General features: G+C 44.3%; 1 protein-coding gene and 2 non-coding genes across 6 annotated transcripts; all 3 read right to left on the bottom strand.

Moving 5' to 3' along the window:
* Positions 1–10,556: 10,556 nt before the first annotated feature.
* Positions 10,557–20,176, bottom strand: Tbrg4 (transforming growth factor beta regulator 4). Of its 4 annotated transcripts, none has more exons than XM_005319254.4 (11): positions 20,077–20,176; positions 17,792–18,256; positions 15,413–15,736; positions 14,563–14,734; positions 14,152–14,309; positions 13,441–13,551; positions 12,703–12,847; positions 12,162–12,407; positions 11,844–11,955; positions 11,607–11,721; positions 10,557–10,843 (listed from the first exon to the last, which is right to left on the bottom strand). In XM_005319254.4, exons 2-11 carry the CDS (start codon positions 18,203–18,205, stop codon positions 10,742–10,744), a joined length of 1,899 nt encoding a protein of 632 aa, XP_005319311.2. In that variant the 5' UTR covers positions 18,206–18,256; positions 20,077–20,176; the 3' UTR covers positions 10,557–10,741. The 4 variants fall into 4 exon arrangements, 3 of the variants coding, with proteins under 3 accessions (XP_005319311.2, XP_013211437.2, XP_021578008.2); XM_013355983.4 differs by having other exon boundaries at positions 20,056–20,147; XM_021722333.3 differs by having other exon boundaries at positions 19,985–20,099.
* On the bottom strand, positions 14,395–14,528 carry LOC120892103 (small nucleolar RNA SNORA5). Its single transcript, XR_005736763.1, has one exon. It is a non-coding gene; the product is annotated as a small nucleolar RNA SNORA5 (small nucleolar RNA).
* Positions 14,918–15,053, bottom strand: LOC120892104 (small nucleolar RNA SNORA5). Its single transcript, XR_005736764.1, has one exon. It is a non-coding gene; the product is annotated as a small nucleolar RNA SNORA5 (small nucleolar RNA).
* Positions 20,177–21,298: the final 1,122 nt, after the last annotated feature.

Raw genomic sequence — 21,298 nt, 5'->3', positions numbered from 1 at the left:
AATATCTGTTTTTATGTGGTGCTGAGGATGGAACCCAGGGCCTCGCACATGCTAGGTGAGTGCTCTACCACTGAGCCACAATCCTAGCCCACTCAATAACACACTTCTAAATAATTCATGGGCCAGAGGAATTATCCAAGGAAAAAAATTTTTTTGGCATGGAACTAAATGAAAATAAAACCACAAAATATCAAAATATGTACTATGTAGCCAAAGCAGTGCAGGGAAGAATATTTGCAGCAATTATAAGAGAAGAAATGTCTCATGCCAACAATTTGATTTCCTATATCAATAAATCAGGAAAGGGGGGGGGCTAAGGATGTAGCTCAGTGGTAATGCAATTGTCTAGTGTGCACAAGGCCTTGGGTTCAATCTCCAAAACTGCCAAAAAACCCAAACCAAACAAAAAATAGAAAAAAGAAAATAGGAAAGAAGAGCAAAATAAACCAACACAGCAGAAGGAAGGGAAATAGTAAAATAAAGACAGAAATCAATGAATATAAAACAGGAAGATGATAAAAGGAATCAATGAAATAAAAACATGGTTCTTTGAAAAATTATAAAATTGGTTAAAACTCTTGCAAGACAAACAAAAATAAAGACACAAATGACCAATATCAGGAGTGAAATGGGGCTAGTGCTATGAAACCTACAAACATTTTAAGGATACCAAGGGGAATGCTACAATTTGATGTATATAAATTCAACAATTTGTAAGTAATGAACTGATTATTTGAAAATCACAAATTCCCAAAACTCAAAATAGATGAGATAGGTAGCTAATGTCCCATAACTATCAAATAATTGAATTTGTAATTTCAAATCTCCTCAAAATAAATCAACATGCATGAGTCCCTGGGTTCAAACCCCTGCCCTGAAAAAAAAAAAAAAAAAAAAAGGAGGGTTGTGATTGGGTCGGAGGAGCTAGGTTGTTTCCACTAGAAAATTATACCAAAAATTTAAATTAGAATTAAAACCAATTTAAACAATCTCTTTCAGAAAACAGAAGAGGAGGAAACAATTCCTAATTCATTTTTTTAAGGCAAACAGTAGCCCAGCATAATTATTCATGCCTATAATCCCAGCTGTTCAGGAGGGTAAGGCAGGAGAATTTTAAGTTCAAAGCCAGCCTGGGCAACTTAGAGAAAACCAGTCTCAAAATATACTAAAAAGGGCTGTTAAAAAAAAAAAGAGGATGTAGCTCAGGGGTACAGCACCCCTGGGTTCAATCCCAGTACCAAAAACAAACAAGGCAAGCAGTATCTGACATATACCCCTCAAAAACTCTAGACCAGAATCTCATAATTTTAGGTACAAAAATTCTCAATGGATTACTAGCAAATCAAATTTAGCAATGAATAAAAAGAATATACACCATGACCAAGTAGAATTTATACCAGGTATGCAAGGCTGGTTCAACACTTGAAAATCCATCAAGTTAATTCATAACACCAATATGTTAAATGAGAAAAATTGGACATGGGAGTGTAGTTCAATGACAGAATGTTTACCTAGCATGTAGAAGGCCCTGGGATGGAGCCCAGCTAGTGGGGTGGTGGTTACATTCCAGTAGAGACTGCTGCCTCCTTCACTGAGAACTCAGCTCCTAGAGTAGGTGTCATGCAGAAGCTTGCCACTGAGCTTAAAGATTCTCTCTGGGGGAAGAGAAGCAGGTTGTATGACAGCTTCTGATCTCTTCCCAAATGCACTGACTTCACTTGTAACAGAGGATGGGGAAGCACTCTCAAAAGTGGCAGAGGTTGGGGTGAAAGACCATTGAAAGGTGATTTGTGGATCCATTGAAAATAGCCTGGGCTACAGGGTGACAATTCACTGGAGAAAATTGAGGAATAAGAAAACTGAGTGCCCTGGGGTTAGAGAAAATATCAAACACTGACCTCAGAAATTATCCCATCTAACAAGACAGTGTGGATTAATTTGTAGAGGAACTTAGGCCTCAGAGGATTGTTGAAAGCATTAAAGCAATCAGTGGTGTATGTCAGTGGCAATTAGTGGAGTTTAATAGCTGGGTGTGGTCAGACAAAAAGGAAGAGAGTCCTACCAGTACTGGTCATCCTAGGGTGACTGTGGGCATACATAAAGCTGTACTCCCCTGAGAAGGAGTATCAGAGACTTAAAGTATGGGGGAGTGGGGATAGAATTAAAAATAATTGGGCAGGCCGGGTAGTGCACGTCTGTAGCCCCAGGAGGCTGAGGTAGGAGGATTGCATGTTCAACACCAGCCTCAGCAAAAGCTAGGTGCTAAGCAACTCAGTGAGACCCTGTCTCCAAATAAAATACAAAATAGGGCTGAGGATGTGGCTCAGTGATTGAGTGCTCCTGAGTTCAATCCTTAGTACCTCCCCAAACAAAACAAAACAAAACGGACACAACCTAATAAATTCATTGGGGTTGCAAGATTCAGGACCAATATGCAAAAATCAATTATACTGTATACAAACTTGCAATTAGAAATCCAAAATTGAAATTAATAAAACAATTCCATTTGCAACAGCATTATAAAATAACAAATGCATGAGGTCCTGGGTTTGAGCCCCAGCAATGCAAAAAACCAAGCCAAAACAAAAAGGTAAAAATCATAAAATACTTAGGAATAAATTTAAAAGTAGTTCAAAATGTGTATTCTGGAAACTTTAAAATACTGTTGAAAAATTAAAGACTAGATAAGTGAGAAAACATTCCATGTTCATGAATCAGAAGATTTAACATTGTTAAGATGGTAACAATATCCAAGATCTAAAGATTCAGAACAATCCTTATCAGAATTCCAACTAACTTCTTTGTACAAACTGACAAACTCATTCTAAAGTTCTCATGAATTGCAAGAGACCCAGAAGAGCCAACCAAAATAATCCATGGAGAAAAATTCAAAATATAACTATGAAACAGTAGTAATCAAAAGACAATATACCATTGGCAAGAGGATATATAGATCAACGGAAGAAAACTGACATTCCAGAAATAAACCTATATATCCATGATATATATATATATATATATATATATATATATATATATATATATATATATATCCATTGTCAAAAATCACTGATTTTTGACAAGGATGCTAAGACCATTTAGCAAGGGAAAGAATAACAACACTGGTTCTGGGACAACTAAGTAATTTCATCCAAAAAAATGAAGTTGACACTTTATATCATGTATAAAATCAACTCAAAATCATAAAGGAACAAAAGATAAGAGTGAAAATTATAAAACTCTTAGAAAAAAAGCACAAGGGTAAGTATTTGTGACTTTGGATTCACTAAGAAATTCTTAAAAATGACAAAGTACAAGCAGCCTAAGAAAAAAGACAAGTTGGACTATTTCAAAATTCAAAACTTTGGGGGTTGGGGATATGATATGGCTGAGCACTTGCCTAGTATGCATAGGCTCTGGGTTCCAGTCTTGGCACCAATCTCCCTGCCCCAACAACAAGAAAAACAACAAAAATAACAAACACCCAACCAAATGAAAACAATCCAAAACAATGACAAAATTTAAAACTTTTGAGTCTCAAAGGGTATCATCAAGAAAGTGAAAATTATAAACTCAAAGAATGGGAGAAAATATCTGGAACTCATATATGTATTTTTTTCTTTTGTATATATACATGGATTAACACATGCACGCAAGTGCGCATGCATGCACACACACACACACACACACACACACACAAGCACTGGAGACATAACCCAGGAGTGCTTTACCACTGAGCCACATCCCAAACCCTTTTTATTTTTTTACTTTGAAACAGGTTCTCGCTAACTTGCTTATGGCCTCATTAAATTGCTGAGGCTGGCTTTGAATATGCCATCTTCCTGCCTCAGTCTCCTGAGCTGCTGAGATTATGGGTATGTGCCACTGCTCCCAGATTTTTTATTATTTGAGACAGAATCTCACCAAGTTGTTTAGGTCTTTGCTAAGTTGCTAAGGTTGGCCTTGAGTTTGCAATCCTCCCACCTTAGCCTCCAGAATTTCTGGGATTACAGGTGTGGCTACTGCAGCCAGCAGAATTCATATGTTTGATAAACAATTTAACAACAAAAAACTAAAAGACAAACTAACATTAAAAATGGGAAAATAACCTGAATAGGTATTTCTCTAAAAAAGATATGCAAGCCGGATGTGGTGGTACATGCCTGTAATTCCAGCGGAAACAGGAGAATCATGAGTTCAAAGACAACCTCAGGGACCTGGGGGTGTGGCTCAGCAGTAGAGCACTCACCTAGCATGTGCCAGGCCCTGGGTTCAATCCCCTGGTAAAAAAAAAAAAAAAAAAAAAATCAAAATGAACATGGCTAGAATAAAGTCAGGTTACCAGTGTTGCGACTATGGAGAAACTTGAATCTCATACATTGTTAGTGGGAATGTAAAATGGGTGCTGCTCCTTCAGAGAACAGATTGGCATTTTCTTAAAAGATTAAACATAGTTACCATAAACTCAACAATTCCACTCCTAAGTGTATCTGCAGTAAAGAGGAAGACACATCCACACACAAACTTGCACACAAATACAGCACCAACAGGTGGACACAACCCAAATGTCCATCAGTGGATGAATGGATAAGCAAAATGTCTTACAGTTGTCCCTGCATCAGGGGATTGGTTTCAGTGTAACAGGGGTTCACTTGATGCTTTGACTATATCCCTTGTGGCTTTGAAATGTACATGTTTTTTTTTTTCTTTTTCTCAACCTTCTCTCTGACCTCCTCCTTGATCTTCTTTCCCATAACCTACTCCTTCCTGATCTTCTCTTTCCTGATCTCTCCTCCTTAATCTCATTTTCTTTGAATTACCTCTTTAAAAACCCTCTTTTCCTGCTGATGGGCAGAATCAGTCTTTGGCACCGGAGTCCCCTGTGTTTCTCCTTTGCTGGGAAAGCAATAAGCCTTCTTTTTCCTTTTTCTCAAAACCATGTCCTCATTATTGTATCGGCATTGGGAACAAGGACCAAGCTTTCGGCAACACAGGACTGAGAATACCACATTTTTGAATGCTCGTATCCCTTGCTTAAAATGGAAATATTTGCATATGTAACCTGTGCTTCCCATATACTTTAAATCATCTCTTGATCACTTATAACATCGAATACAAAGTTAATGTATGTAAATAGTTATATGTTTTTGGGCGAATATATAATGACAAGAAAAAGTCTATATATGTGCAGTACAAATGCAATGCTTTTCTAATTCATTTTGTGGTTAGTTGAATCTATAGATGCAGAACCACAGATACAAAAAGCTAAGTGTAAAAACTACAAATGGACTATTATTTGGTTATAAAAGAAATGAATGCTGCTATATGTTAAAACACCAAACTATGTAAATAAACATTATGCTAAATGAAAGAAGTCAGTCACAAAATGCCACATCCTGTAAGATTCCATTCATATTAAAGTTCAGGAGAGGGAAATCTAGAGTCAAAAAGATTAGTGTTGGCTTAAGGCTGTGGGTAGCAGGTGAGCATATAGGGAAGTAAGTTAAAAGGTACACAGTTTCTTAATGAAGTGACAAAAATATTCAAAAATTGATTGTGGTGAGAGTTGTACATATTTGTGAAGAGACTGAAAAACATTGAATTATTCATTTGAAGTAGGCAAGTGAATGAGAACATTAATCACTAATATTTAACATTCATTATTATTATATAATTTAGCAAAAAACAAATATTATTTAATAAAGCTGTTAAAATAAAAGGTATATAGAAGATATAATATCCTTATTTGCCAAAGATATGACTTTATATATAGGAAATATGAATGATACCACTGCTTACTGGTGACGAATTCTGCTCCCTCACATGTTGAACATTAGGGAAGCATATAAAGCAGGGTTCATTTAAAAAGAGGTAGGTAACAGGGTACAATTCCTGGGACAGGTTACTTTAGCAACAGATTGTAGCAGGGGCAGTTTATCTTTTTTTTTAGTTGTAGATGGGCACAATACCTTTATTTTATTTATGTGGTGCTGAGGATCAAACCCAGAGCCTCACTGCATGGGAGACAAGTGCTCTAACACTGAGCCCCAGCCCCAGCCCAAGGGGCAGGTTATCTTGATAGGGTGGAGGAAAGGCTCAAGGAAGGAATTAACATTTCAATTTCTCTATTCTCTGGATGACTCTTGCCTATCTGCCTGTCTAATTCTGGCTTCCTAAGGAAATAAAAAATGCACAGGACTGGGAATATAGCTCAGAGGTAGAGCAATTCCCTACCAAATACAAGGCCCTGAGATCTGCAGCACCAAAAATAAAAATTTATAAAATCAGGAAGTTCACATGAAAATCAATCCAATTTCTACACTAATAGTGAACATAAGAACAAATAAACAAGAACACAATAGCATTTACAATCACTCTAAAAAACATGCAGTACTTAAGTATGCTTTTTTTTTTTTTTTGTACTGGGGATTGAATTCAGGATTGTACTTTACTATAGAGCTATATCCTCAGCCCTTTCTATGTTTTATCTTGAGATTTAAGTTATTGAGACTGTTTTTTGAACTTGGGATCCTCCTGCCATAGGCTCCTGTCATAGGCATTATAGACGTGCCCCAACATACCAGGCTTAGGTATACATTTAACAAAACAAAAACTGCATGACATTGATAAAATGAATCAAAGACTTAAATAAAGAGACACAAGATGTTCAGTAGTCAAGATGTTGAGTCTTCCCAAATTGATCTATAGGTTTAATGCAATTTCTATTAAAATCCCAGTACAGTATTTTTTTCAGGGGGAGGTACTGGGTATTGAACTTAGAGGCACTTCACCACTGAGCCACATCGCCAGCCCATTTGTATTTTATTTAGAGACAGGGTCTCACTGAGTTGCTTAGTACCTTGCTTTTGCTGAGGCTGGCTTTGAACTCCTGATCCTCCTGCCTCAGCCTCCCAATCCACTTAGATTACAGACATGTGCCACCATTCCTGGCCTTTTTTATTCACTTATTTATTCTGTGGACATAGACAAACTTATTGAAAAACTTGAAGGACTAGGGTTGGAGATGTGGCTTGGTGGCAGAGTACTTGTCTAGCACGTGTGTAAGGCTTGGATTTGATCTCCAGCACTGTAAAACAGAACAAAAACTTGATAGAAAGGCTTAGGATCTAGTAGGGCTAAAACAAGCTTTAAAAATGTAATCAAAGGGCTCATTCACTCTACCCAATCAAGGCCTATTTTACAGTTACAGTAATCAAGAACACGTGATGATGCAGGTAACCGATCAAAAGCACAAAAACTAAGCAATAAACATACACAAATGTGCCCAGTTGACTCCCCCCCTTCCCCCAGTACTAAGGATTGAGCCAAGGGGCATTCTACCACTGAACTACATCCTTCACTCTCATTTTTTACCTCAAACAAAGTCTGACTAAGTTGCTGAGGCTGGCCTCAAACTTGCAATCCTCCTGCCTTAACCTCTCTAGTTGCTGATATTACAGGTGTGCACCACATTCCTGGTCCCAATTGACTTTTTTTTTTAAATAGAAAGCAAGATTTATTTTAAGGATAGAACAGAAATAGATTTCTCTTAAGGGGCCCCAGAAATGTATGTCTGAGGAAGTGGGGTATCCTGCCCTTTTTACACATTTTAGATTTCCTTTGTTCTCACACTTTCTCCTCCCTCCAACCTGCCTACTTGACTAGTGACCAAAAGGTGGGTCAAAAGGTGGAGTGATCTAAGGGCAGGAATATGTAGTCGCCCAGAGGGTACCCGCAGGAAAAGAGCAGCCTAGGGGGCATTCTTTAGCAATCCCTTGCAGGGAGGAACAATTTCTTGAAGGCAGGTAACCTTCATAATAGGCTGCAGGAGGGAATTTATTACCTCTTGAATCAGCAACGCCCCCTTTTCTGACCCAATCATTCATTCTGTACACTGACTGTCCTCCCATCCACAGAAGGGAACCCTTACTGCTGGTAAGGGAAAATGGACGATGACTACCTTGGTTGCTTTGAGCTGAGAAGGGGTGATGTGGAGCAAGCAGTTTGGGTTACCCTTTTAGGAATGCTTTGGATCAGTAGACAGGTTCATAGCAAGTCCTATTTGGAAGCAACAGGTTGTAAAGTCATCTGAGAGGTGGGTGCTTCTCAGTGATGATCTTGGTGGGACTGGAGATGAGAATGAGGGCCAAATCCCATTTCCCTGATGGGAAGATTGAACACCTGAGAAATGCTGAGGCAAGTGTAGAAAGCGAGTTTTATTTATTTAAAGGATAGAACAGAGATGGACTTCTCCAAAACTAAGGGGCCCCAGAGCTGTGTCCCCCAGTTGACTTTTTTTGGGGGTTACCAGGGATTGAACTCAGGGGCACCCAAACACTGAGCCATATCCCTAGCCCTATTTTGTTTTTTATTTAGAGATAAGGTCTTAGTTGCTTAGTGCCTCGTTTTTTGCTGTGGCTGGCTTTGAACTCACTGCCCGCCTTGCTTGACTTTTTTAAAAAAAATTAAACTTTGTTTAGGTGCTGATAGAGCTTTATTTTTGCTTATTAAATGTGGTGCTGAGACTCAAACCCAGTGCCTCACACATGCTAGGCAAGCACTCTACTACTGAGCCACCACCCCAACTGACTTTTTGAAGTGGAAAAACATGTCAATGGGAGAGGATAGGCTTTTTTTTTTTTTTTTTGTGGTACTAGGGGTTGAACTCAGGGATTACACATGGTAGGCAAGTGCTCTACAACTGAGCTACATACATTCCCAGCCCTTCACTAAACTTTGACACAGGGTCTTGCAAGTTGTCTACATTAGCTTCAAACTTGTGATCCTCCTGCCTCAACCCCCCCCCCCCCAGCTGCTGTGATTACAGTGTATATACCACCATGCCTAGATGGCTTTTTCAACAAATAGTCCTGAGCAGTTGGAAATCAAGAGGTAACAAAAACTTCTCAATTTGGGAGCTGAGTTACGAGGTTTGCGAGACAGCCTCTGCAAAAATGAGGCGCTAAGCAACTTTGTGAGACCCTGTCTCTAAATAACATACAAAAAAGGGCTGGGGATGTGGCTTAGTGGTTGACTGACCCTCGAGTTCCATCCCTGATACGAAAACGATAACAAAACAATTTAAAACTCATAAAAATTATGCAAATTAAGTTTCTCCATTTGGAGAAAACTTCAGTACATCCTCAAAACGGATCATGGAATTAAAAGTAAAATATAAACTATTAACACTCTTAGGAAAATAACTGAAAAAGTTTCCAAGACCTATATGGGTATGTGAGTAAATGTTGTGGTCAAGCCATATCATGGGATATAGAGCTACACAGCTCTGGGGCTGGGGTTGTGGTCAGTGGAAGAGTGTTTGCCTAGCACATGTTGAGACACTGGGTTCAAACTTCAACACCACATAAAAATAAAGGTATTGTGCTCAACACACACACACACACACACACACACACACACACACAAGAGCTGCACAGCTCTAAGCAACACAAAGAAATGAGTTATCAGCATATGCAATGATATGAATGAAATCTTGAGAATTCATTTCTCTAAATCTAAGTCAAAATTGTGTGATCCCCTTTAGGGGATGGCCTTGTGATCCTCCTGCCTCAGCCTCTCCAATCCATTGGGATTAGAGGTGTGTGCCACCTCACCTGGCTAGGGGTAGCGTTCTTAGGATGACAAAATAGTAATAAAGGCTCATGGTTGCAGATGTTTGAGGAAAGAGTTGTTCTATGGCCAATGTGATGATGAGAACAGCTAGCCTGACTTCTGCTTATGCCAGTATTACAGTAGGCCCTTGTCATCCAGTTCTATTAGAGGAAAACATCTGAGTGTTTCTTAATAACTATATGGTGCCCCAATTACCTCAAAATAAAAACCAGTGGCCCCAAGTGGTGGACAGGACAAATACTTATTTTCTTTGATGGAATGGGTTGAGGTGGGGAGAAGTGGTGAGTAGGTTCACCTAATGGCTAGAGGAGACCCACACCCCCCACAGGTTGGCTCTACCAATGGGAGTTTCTGATGGTGGCTGAAAGGTACACACCCTAGTGCTTCTCTGCCTCAGGACCCCATGTGGGCAGATGATTTCCAAAACAGTAGCATAAGGCTTCAGTCAGGGCCTCCCACCTATCTACCCAGCCTTCATATCACGAGTCACCACAAGCCATCATAGTGGACCTTCCACTTACCTAAGTGTACACACAAGGGGTGACAGGGAGCCTCCCAGCAAAGCCAGCTAGTGCAAAGCCCAGCTATGCACTAGAAACTCAATTGACTTCCCCTGGGAAGCTTCTTATCCCTGGAAATTCTTAATTCTAGGACTCTACCTGTTCACAGGGGTTGGTCACAGGCCCTCAGGCAGTAATAAGCAGGGACATGTGGATGCACACACACTACAGTAAGGGTCCCCAAAAAGAAGCTGGGACAGGCAGCAGGGAAAGACATCTGAGATCTGAGCCCTAGGTGTTCTGTCTTTCAAGTCAACTCTCCTTTGCTGGGCTCTAAGCCAAGCCCTGAAGAGCCATTTCTTGCCTTCCAAAGCAGGCAGGTAGCGGAGGAGAGGAGAGGTCAAAGCCTGGAAAACCACCTGGTTCTGAACACCAAATTTAAAATTTATTAGCCATGAGATTCCTGGTGGCTACAGGCCACTCCCCAAAAGTCATACACTGAGACAGTTCATCCTCAATGGTGCCAGTTCTTGCCTACCCAGCATTCACTGCTGGGCCTGTGGGCAGTCAGCCTGTGTGCATGTAGTGTCCAGACTGATGGGGACAGATCACTTAGCCAGCTCCTCTGCTACTGCTTTGCGCATCTTGTCCTTGAGGTAGGCACCTTTCTGCCATTCAGACTTGAGTTCCACCCATTCATAGTATGGGACCTGGAGGGAAGCAGAAGGAACAGGTCATAAGGGCTGGAGGACCATTCATGTTTCTTGGTTCTACCTGCTGCCTTCATACTGACCCCTTATCCTTGGGTTAGTGTTGGTGAATGACATCTCTGCATATGTACTCCTCAGCCCCCAAGGCCTTAGGGAAGAGGCCAAGGAGCTACAGGTTGTGAATGAAGAGAGCCCTATGAGTTTCTGAATTTTAAAGGGTTATTTGAAAAACCAAATGACCTGCCCAAAGAAGAAAACATGATAGAACCCGTAGGCAGTCCTCAAAAGCACGCATTTACTCTCTGGCCCTTTATCAGCATCTTCTGGTTTCAGTCAAGATTTTCCAGTACTCTATCCAGGCCTGGGCCTGTGTTTTCCTGCTGACTGCAGTGGAACTCTATGTAGTCACATAATAACAGCATTGGACAAGTCTGCGGGCCTTACCTTTTTTGAGAACCAACCCTGACAAGAGAGGCAGACAGCAGCTCCAGTGCCCACTCTGATTCTCTCTCAATAGTTGTGTAGCCTCCTGAGCTTCCCTTCCTCATCTGTAAACGAGATGCCCAGCCCTACCCACCTCCAAAGCTAAAATGGGAGGCTTGATGGCATTCCAGATGTACCCTAGGGGCCAAGCTCTAGCTTCTAAGACTTGGCAGGGATAGGGGAGAGAGGTTGTTGGCCTAGGCATCTGTCCATATCCTTCCAGCTGTAGGCTGGCTCTTCTCCTTGTACAGAAGGGACCACACTCCCAATCAGTACTCACATCCACCAACAGGAAGCCTGCAGCCAGCATGTGGCGGCGAGCCAGGACAAAGCGGCCCAGCAAATCCTTGCTTCGGCTATTGAAGTTGGGAAATTCCCAGCGCAGGAAAGCAACCCTGGCAGGAAGAAGGATGGCTGATAAGGGCTGCTCTCAACTCCTTGGAGGAAAGAGAGAGACCAGTCCATGTATATAGCTCAAGAGCTGTGATGTATTTACTGGAGATTCCTGGCCACCTACCTTTTAGCCCCCTGTGGCAGTGGCTGGCTTCCAACTGGTTGGGCAAGGTGAGGCGCAACAAAGTCCCTCAGGGGCAGAAACTGGCCATCAGCATCCAATAGTACCTCAGCATCTGGTAAGAAGTGTGGATGAGAGCCTGCTGGGACTGTCACCTCCTCAGAGACCACCCCCTCAGAAACCATCCCTACAATGTGGAAACAGGAGTAGGGGGCACTGCAATTCTGTGGGCTGCTCCTTGCAGCAGAGAAGGGTTAGAACAATTTTAACTACTAACAGTTGGGAAGAGTCAGGCTCTTTGCCAGCTGAGAGAGCCCTTACCCAGCACCCAGCCGTATCGAGTGGCCACCTCAAGGCAGCCCCGCTCAGAGCTTCCCAGCAGCACCTTCAGTGTTTCCTGTAGTTCCTTTTGTAAGGGGGTCATCTTCTTGTCAGGGGCAGAAGGCTTGGAGGCCAAGGCTGAAGCTGGCAAGAGGGGGCCCTTGTAATCGGGGTGCTCCAGCAGGGCGGTGGCATTGATGTGGAGCAGCTTCTGGAGGGTGCTCTGGTCCTTTAGACACTTGCCCTCTGGGGGATGAGAAGCAGGCAGGTTGAGGGCCAGGAGAAACAGATATGGAGGTTGAGAGAGAACCTAAATGGGAGGATAGTGGCTCCCTACCCAGCCTTGGACCTAGTGTTCTGGGTTGGGGCCAGCAGAGTTAAGGTCTGTGGGTCACCTGCAGGGAATGATGGAGAAGCCCTGGAGGTGTGCTCTGGCTTCCTCCTATCACTACTGCAATTTCTTACCTAGCTCTAGGTAGGCAAATCAGGCAGCCTCCCAGCTGCAGCAGTGCAATAGGGTGTGGGTGGGGAAATATCTCACCTAGAAATCTTGTGTGAAATCCAGGATGGAGAACAGCTTGTAGCTCCACCTCCCGCACCTGCTGCAGCACACAGAGCGCCCACACTAGGTCCACCTGTAGGGTTGGCTCCAGGCTTGCAAGTGCAGATTCTAGCCTCTCATGTACCTGGATGAAGACAGGGTGTGGCAAGGAAAGTTGGCCTTGCCTAGGGACTGCTACATGCAAGGGCAGACAGCAGCCAATGACCTTGTCTTGACCTATAACACTGCAGCCAGGGAAGGCCACTGGGAGCAAGAGTTGGACCCTGGCCAAAGGTACCAGAGCTTATCAGACAGTCCCCAGTACTGTCCCAGGAAGCCTGGGGTCAAACTTGGTCTGGTGGTTTCTGTGACGTCTCAGGTCTTTCTAAAAAGTCCTTTGCCCAATAGCTGGTGCACTTAGTCCACATAGGACACTCCCCACCCCCAACTTTCCAATGCCAAGCCTTCTGAGACAATCTCTGCAGAGGACTACTGAAGCCCCGGAGGGCACCAGCAGCAATGTGTTGAAAGGTGGTACACTGAGAAAGAAGCGAGGGAGTCACCATAGGACAACATGAGATTTTGTGTCTATTTTCAAAAGGTCCCTGGAATGCTATTCCTCTTCTAACCCACCCAGTCAGGGGTCATGGTCCTTCCCCTTTTACCCAGTGGTAGTTTAGAACCAATAGCTAGCAGAGGGCAGGGAGAGGTTAATGGGTAGTGAGTAGAAGTCCATACCAGGTTGAAGAATTGATCCTCTTTTTCTGGGTGGAAGTTCAAACGGGCAAAAGCCAGAAGCATGCTGCACAGGTGAGGCAGGGTAACATTCTGGGCTCTGTCCAAGATGTGCTGAAACATGCAGAGACAGCAGAAGGACAGGATGAAGTCTGAGTGAAGACTAATCCTCCAGAGGCGCTGGAGGACCCTATCCCAGGCTAACAAACTCCCACTACTCACACAGGGCCAGACCCTTCTCCAACCACCAGCAGCTGTCCATAGAGGATAGGGATCTCTAGAAACTACCTCCCTGATGATGGCTTTAGAAATACTCTATCAGAACACTTGGTTTAGACTGGCTGCATAGAAATGAAAGCGCAGGCCATCATCTTTCCCTGCAATTCCATCTGGGGCAGTCAGTAACTAGAAAGAGTTGAGGATTCTCAGCCTCACCCTCTGCTTTCCTTGCTACTGCTGCCTCAAAATGAATGCAACCACAACAATCAACAACACAGTTAACAGCTTTCAAATATATATATACTTTTTTTTTTATCACTATACACCTGGTTCCAAATATGCTAAAAAGTAAGAAATCTGAATTTACCACCTAAAAAATGAATGTTTTGGATTAGCTTTGTTTCACTAATTAAAACAATGTCTCCCAACAGAGGCCTAAGGAGCCAATTTCTAAATTGGGTCAGACTTTGGGCCCTGAAGTCGTCCCCAGCTCACCTGGGCAAAGGCTTCAAACAGAGGCAGGTTGAGCCACTTGAGGAAGGCGAAGGACTTGGCGCAGCGGGCTACCTCACCAGATGTCAGGTTGGGCATGAGTGACAGGAGGTCAGCAGCCAGGCGCTGGGACACTTGTGTCTGGTGGAAGCTGAGTTTGCCTGAATTTGCAGATCACAAGGCTTAGCTGGGGAAACCAGCAGCTACCCACTCTGCCACTTTGCTCACACTTGAGGTCTAGGGGTTTGTTGTCTGTGACCAAATTTATCCCTGAGCCTAGTCAAAGGGAACAGGGCCCATGAGTCACAATGTTTCTGTGGCAGCCTTCTGGGCCAGTGCCTATCATGGGTAGAATAAGCACTGAATTTGACAAAGCTGCAGGTGGCTCCTTGCCAGGGCTCCTACCCTCCTCACCGTAGGCATAAGCCAGGTCCAGAAGCATGCCTTTCGTCAACGGGAGGGGCTTCTGTACCAAGTGGTAGGAGATGGCCCGCAGCAAGGGCACCGACCGCCGGCTCTGAGCTGCCAGCGTCACTAGCACCTTCCGCAATTCGTCAGGGCCAAACTGCTCCACCAGCTCCAGGCACTGTCAACCACAGTCGCGCAGGGGTCAGCTTGATGGCCTGAGGTGGCAGGGATGAGCTGGGGGCAGGGGTCCCATCCAGTGCAGTCCCTGTGAGACAGCAACTGGGCCTGAGCTACTCAACACAGGCCCATCTAGGCAGGGCCTGCCTCCTCCCCTGCCTCAGGGACTTGTGGACCCAGAGTATCATGTCCGCAGCCAAACTTATCCCCGTGTCCCAGAGCAGGGGACTCAGGGCCCATGAACAGCGTAACTTGCTGTAGCAGCCATCTGGGCCAGCCCCCACCATGAGAAGATGGGAGCTGAATTTGACTTGACTGCAAGGAGAGTGGGTGGGGGACACAGCACCTCTGGAAGAGTTCTTCCAGAAGCTGGGCTATTGTGCAAGGGCTGGCCCAAGACACCCGTGTTAACTTCTGGAACTATCTCTCATGCCTTTCAACATCATGTAGGTGGGTGAAATAGGAGAAAGACAGATGCAATCAAAGAAGTGGTTTATATTAGGAGTAGTGTGTGGGTGGTGCTGAATTAATGTCATAGAGTAACCACCTGCTCTCTGGAGCCCTCTGGTCCTTCCTTGTGAGACAACTGAGACAGAAGTTTCTAGGGCTCCTGTCCCAGTGCACAAATTCAAAGTCCCCAGGGAGGCAGGCCAGGGGCAGCATGCTCTCATTCCCATACCTTGTCTTCCAGGCGATTCATCAATGACTCTGAAAGGTGCCCTGCCTTCATCATGATGGCCACAACTGTGCGACCATCTTCAATCTCTGTCCAGCGCCTCTCTAGGTGCACCAGCAACTCAGCCAGCAGCTCTTTGGAATGCTGCTCTTGCATGGAGGCAGCGCATGACTCAGCCAGGAAGACCAGGTGCTTGTATTTGAGTCTCCGCAGGCGCCAGCGCACCTCTTGCTCCACTGACTGCAGTTCCTTAGAGGTCCCGGGGAGTGCCAAAATGTATAAGCTCCGCAGCAGCTTCACAAGAGTCCCATGCCAGACTGTGCCTATCTGGACAGAGAAAGGAAAAGGGCAATCACATATGCCACCCCAGATATTCTGCATCTGGGGCGTAGCTGCCATTCCAGGAATATTTACTAAAACTCTTCAGAGAACAGCACCTGTCCTGCTCTAACAGGGCTTGGCACCTATCCCTGATGGGCTTGCTTCCTGAAGCTAATAAATCAAGAGTTTCTGTTCAAGATAGGTAGTGTATGGGTCTAACTTGATAGCATGGTATGACTTGATAGCAAAGAAGGCAGCATTTTAGACTTTCTAATGTCAGTCTTGTCCACAACTCATTACTTTTACTTACAATGCCAAACTTCAACCCTTAAAACTTCACTTCAACATAGCAATCACTTGTTTCTAATTAATGTAATAAGTGGAAGAAATGACATCCTGAAAATCAACAGGGATAGGGCTCAAGTGTATCACTACCCCATATCCTCCAGTAGAGTGACTTAAGCCTGGGAGCCTCTTGATTACCTCAGAGGCAGGTATTCCCTGATACATGAAGGTTCACAGGAAAGTCTTGACAGGTGAGTTAAACAAACCAACAAACCAAACTCCCCCAAACCCAGTAACCACTACGCCCTGACAACTCCCAAATGTCGAGGTATCCTAGGAAAGATAAGCTGACCCCATCACCAGCAGAAAGCGGGCTCCCTCTGCCTCTGTTGCCCATCTCATTTCTGAAGAGACCAACTCTGCCCCATGCAAGGAGTGTCTCAAGGTCTCACAGAGTTAAGGAGTCAAAAGGTCAATGAGGTCCAGACCTCATCCCCATGGGAGATGGTAAAACAAGCATGTCTATCATTTCCTGTGCTCAGTGTCTCCACATCAACTCCTTAGCTCATTTCTTTACCTGTGAAGGGGTTACATAAACCACCTATGAAATGAAGTAAGCTAGGAACAGAATAGCTGCAATCTGAAGGGTTGGGGAAGAAGAACAAAGTACTTCATTATAGTATCACACAAGGTCCAGGTATCTGCATCTTTCTGGTATCCTGTGGAAAATTTTCTGGAAGCAAGCATTGTTACTATTTACAGTACAAATACTTTATTTCCATGTTGTTACTGCCTTACAATTTTCCCAATGTTTAGTTTTGTTAAAAGATTTGTTTAAATCAAGTGTGTGAAAAACATTCAATAAGTAACAATTAAAACTACAGAACAAGAAAGGACCTATGGAATTAATCTTATGACTATGTGCTTGTACCTGAACTCAGTACACACAGTGCAAGCACATTGTACCTAACTAATAAACAAAAGTGCTAAGAAACTATGTATTTTCCATACTGTCCTAATTCATGGGAAAACCAGCTATACTGCATTACAATGATTTAAAACCCTTCAGCTTGATATATTCAATATTCAGCACAACCCTTTCCTCATCATGTATGACAACTGGGTACACGGTTTCAGTGCCTGAGTACCTCCTTTTCAGCAGATTATGTATGGCCAGTTTGGAGAAGATAGGAATCATATTTCTTTTTTTTTTTTTTTTTTGCTATGGAGCTGAGGGAAGCACTATGTAAAGGGCCCTTTCCTTATATAGAGCAGAAACTGGCTTTCTGAAATAAGGTGCTACTCCAGAGAGTCACATAAATGGGCCTTGTCTCTTCTCTGTGCTCATCCTTTCAAAGTATGAATGTGGCTAGGTTACACTGAGGCCCAGCTTAAGCTTTGGGGCCATCCATTGGTCATACTGCATCTCCTCCAGCCTCAACAGTAGTGTCCAGTCAGCACCCCAGACACTGGGAATTGAATTGGGAATGTAAATCAAGGCAATATGTGAAGGGAGAAAGCACTGAAGGAAATGAGAAGAACCAGGCTTGTTTACTATACTTGTTACTGTGTGTTTGGTTGCCTGTCTATAAAATGAGGATAGAAATATATACCTACCAAGGTTATTATAAGGATAAATGCAGAAAGTACATAAAAGTACTTGAAATTTAGAAAAAGAACCACCACAAGATGCTTGGGGGGGGGGTGATGTCCTTCACTGGTGCCTCTGGCTACTATCCCTTCCTCTAAGCCCTCAAACAACATGTTTGCACCCACCTGACTACTGACTAGATGAAGAAGTTGCTGAAAGCGAATATCCTGTATGAGCAAGGCCTTGTCTTCTGGCTTCTCGGATAGCAGGTGAGAAAGGCGGATAAGTATGAGGGCCGCATGATTGTGGTGCAGGCTCTGATCACCACCAACCAGCTCTAAGAGCTCCTGTGGACTGGTGGCCTTCTCGATGAGCCGGTCTATCTCTTGGCGCTCTGGGTAGGGAGTAAACACTTGATCCTTTTCTACCAACTCTGTCAAGGAACCTGGAGAGTGGGAACTGTGTGAGATGGCTGAGAAGGTCAAAGTCTTATGGGCTGTCCTGGCAAGTCTCAGTCGACTAACTGGAGCCATAGCAGGGGATACGCGAGTGGCTTCTCTCAGGAGGTATGTGCATTGTTTCACTAGACGGGCTGCCATTATGGCCTGGGAGTACAGGAGATAAGACTCCTAGCAAATGATTCCAAAGCCCTGAGGAAAAAAAAGAGAAGACGGTTCTAGAGTAGCAGATCCTGACCCACAAATTCAGGAGAAAAACATGACAAACGACATGAAATCACACTTACCCTCTCCCTAAAACTAGCCTTAATCTTTCTCCTTTTTGACTATCCATGTGTGAGATAGTTTTTTTTTTCTCTCTCTCTCTGTAGCACTGGGGATTGAACCCAGGGGCACTTTATCATGAGCTAAATTCTCAAACTTTTTTTTGGATTTTGAGGTAGGGACTTGCTGACTTGCTAACTTGCCCAAGATGCTCTTTAACTTGTGATCCTCCTTCCTCAGCCTCCTAAGTAGCTGGGAATACAGGCACTTGCCATAATGCCCAGCTCTGAGACAGTACTTTCTGAAGTAACACCTCAGAGGGCTTTTGTTTCAGTACATAATGTCATCAAATATCAAAACTCAGAAGCCTGTAAAGTTTTCAGTACTGGTTGTGTTTCAAAATCACCTGCACGGTTAACAATTCAGACTACTAGGTCCTGCCCAATACTTCCTGATTGGGAATCTCTACAGGTAAGGCTGAGAGAGCATTAATCCCCCCATCTCCCACCACAAGGTTACCAGGATTAAGAATTACTGGTTTAGAGAATGATCCTGGAAAACTCAGGCTATTCAACTCACTTTCCTAAAGCTTTTGTGGATATATTTTAACAATCCAGACAAGGGAGTGAGTTCCCCCAAACCAAGGGAGACTGGAGTTCCCTTCCCTCATTTCTAAGAACAAAACTTCTGAATCACAAAAATCATTCCTAACATGGCCCCAAATTATCTTCCTAGCTTTATCTCACCTCCCCATTACCTAAGGCCTTATTCTAACCAGGCTTTGCACTTTCATTCTACCCTGCAGGCTTGCTATTTCTCATCAGAGGGCCCATCAAAAAATACTTCATTTTTCCAAGCTCCACAAAATGTCAACTTCTTTCAAGAACCTGTTTCATATCCTTATGATGTTACTTTTAACAATTCTGCCAGTTTTGCTCCCTAAGGTGACTGAATAACCTGGCTAAGATACGTAACGGGAGCCTTGCTTCTGCCCAAACAGAAAGCACCTTTTATTTTCTTCTACTTCCTGGACGTCAGTATATGGCTGTAAAATTATATTTTCATACGAGCAATTATTGCAGCTGTAAAAAGCTTAACGTAACTCTACATAAGGGAAAAAAATATCAGGTACAGAGAAGAACGTCTGCTCAAGCCCCACATTTACCACTTTTAATCCAGGCACTGTGGGGAGGCGCTAGAAAAATCTTTCCAATTTTTAAGATAATTCTAAAAGCTGTTTGGAGAAGGGAAATAAGTCCAGAAGCCGCACTTAGGCTTAGGCAAATATCAACTCGGAAGTCTGCTGCTCAAATATAGCCATACGAAAATCGACTCGTTGGGGACACCAAGGGTCAACGCAGCAAGGAAGCACCTTCCAGGCCCGGCCTCGTGGACGCCACAGGCAGAAGGGGCGCATGCGCACTCGCCAGCTTGTACCGAGCAGGCAGCCGTCGAGCCCACCGCGTTCAGCCCCCCTGCCAGCCTCCTTCGCCAGCACCCGCACCCCCACGGTCCAGGGTCCCCGCTGGCTTCCTCCTCCGGGTCCCTAGGATCCCAACACCCAGGTTGAGCCCTTCTCCGGATCGACCGCGTGTAGCTCCCCTACCGGCCCCCTCTCCGAGGTCGCCGCCCCCACCCACTCCAGGCCCATCACACCTCGGTATTCTAGCCTTCAGTATCCACGCCCAGTAGCTCTTTCCCCCCACCCCCGATGGCGCGGGACCTACTCCGCGAACACTCTTGCTGACCTCCATCCGCCGCCCGTACTGTCCCCAGGCCCATGAGGAAGACGCGCTCATTACGTCATTAGGAGCGCCACCGGAAATGTGGTTCACCGGAAGTCACCCGAGTGGAAGCCATCCCTCTAGGAGCCACGCCTACCGCCTTTTTCGGGTTTGCTCGTGGTGTCTGAGGATACACGCAACATAGCGCGATAGGTAGTGATGGGAGACGCAGACAAAAGGGGAGGGGAAGGGCTGGGGATATAGCTCAGTTGGTAGAGTGTTTGCCTTCATGCACAAGGCCCTGGGTTCAATCTCCAGAACCACACACACAAAAAAAAAAAAAAAAAAAAAAGGGCGGGGGATGTGAGCAGAGTGGTTTAAGATATGCAGGCTCAAACCAAAGACCAGACGCACGTACCGTGTTTTCTTTTTACGGAAAACGTACCACGTACCGTGTTTCCTCGGTGTGAGAAGGTGGACGCGAGGGCTTGGGCTGATGAAGCACCCTTAGGTCTTGAGGTTCCTTGAAGCCGCCGGGCCACCGCCTACGCCTGGCTTCAGTTCTCTGCAACCAGAGGGAACTGTCAGATGCCAAGCTCCCGTGGGCTCACCAGCTTCCTGCTTGGTACCAGCTCGGTCCCCTCAGTTCTAACATCCTCCTTTAAAAGAGGACACAGAGCTCAGTGCCTTGGTGGGGCTATGACCATCTCCCATGGATCCATGTAGAGTGATTGAACCCATCTCTCACGTTCCATCTCAGGAATGGTCAGATTTGGCCCCACTTCAAAAGGAGGCCGACCGTCTCCAGCAAGTTCCACTAAAGCGTCGCTGCCCATTAGCACTCATCCCTTGCTTGGGAAACTTCATTCTTCTTGCCTTACTTTGGGATCAAGATCCAGAAGAGAAACACTGAGTCAGTTCTTAGTTTGCTTGAAGTAGAGCTTGAGCTGGGCTCAAGTCTGTAAAGCAAAATGAGTTAAAGATTATAGGTAAGGGCTTGGGGTGTAGCTTAGTGGTAGAGCACATACCTAATATGCATGAGAGAGACCTTGGTTCCATCCCCAGCATGGGGGAGGGTGTGAAAATTAAAGGCAAATTTTTCCAGTTGAAAATGGGGGAGAGGGCTGAGGTTGTGGCTCAGCTGTAGAGCGTTTGCCTAGCATGTGGGAGGCTCTGGGTTCGATCCTCTGCACATATAAAAATAAATAAATAATATAAAATAAAGGTATTGTGTTCAACTACAACT

This window comes from Ictidomys tridecemlineatus, chromosome 2, assembly GCF_052094955.1.
Source record: "Ictidomys tridecemlineatus isolate mIctTri1 chromosome 2, mIctTri1.hap1, whole genome shotgun sequence".
Classification (NCBI taxonomy): domain Eukaryota; kingdom Metazoa; phylum Chordata; class Mammalia; order Rodentia; family Sciuridae; genus Ictidomys; species Ictidomys tridecemlineatus.
Note: the sequence above shows the minus strand (reverse complement) of the source record. Positions and strands in the feature narration are given on the sequence as shown.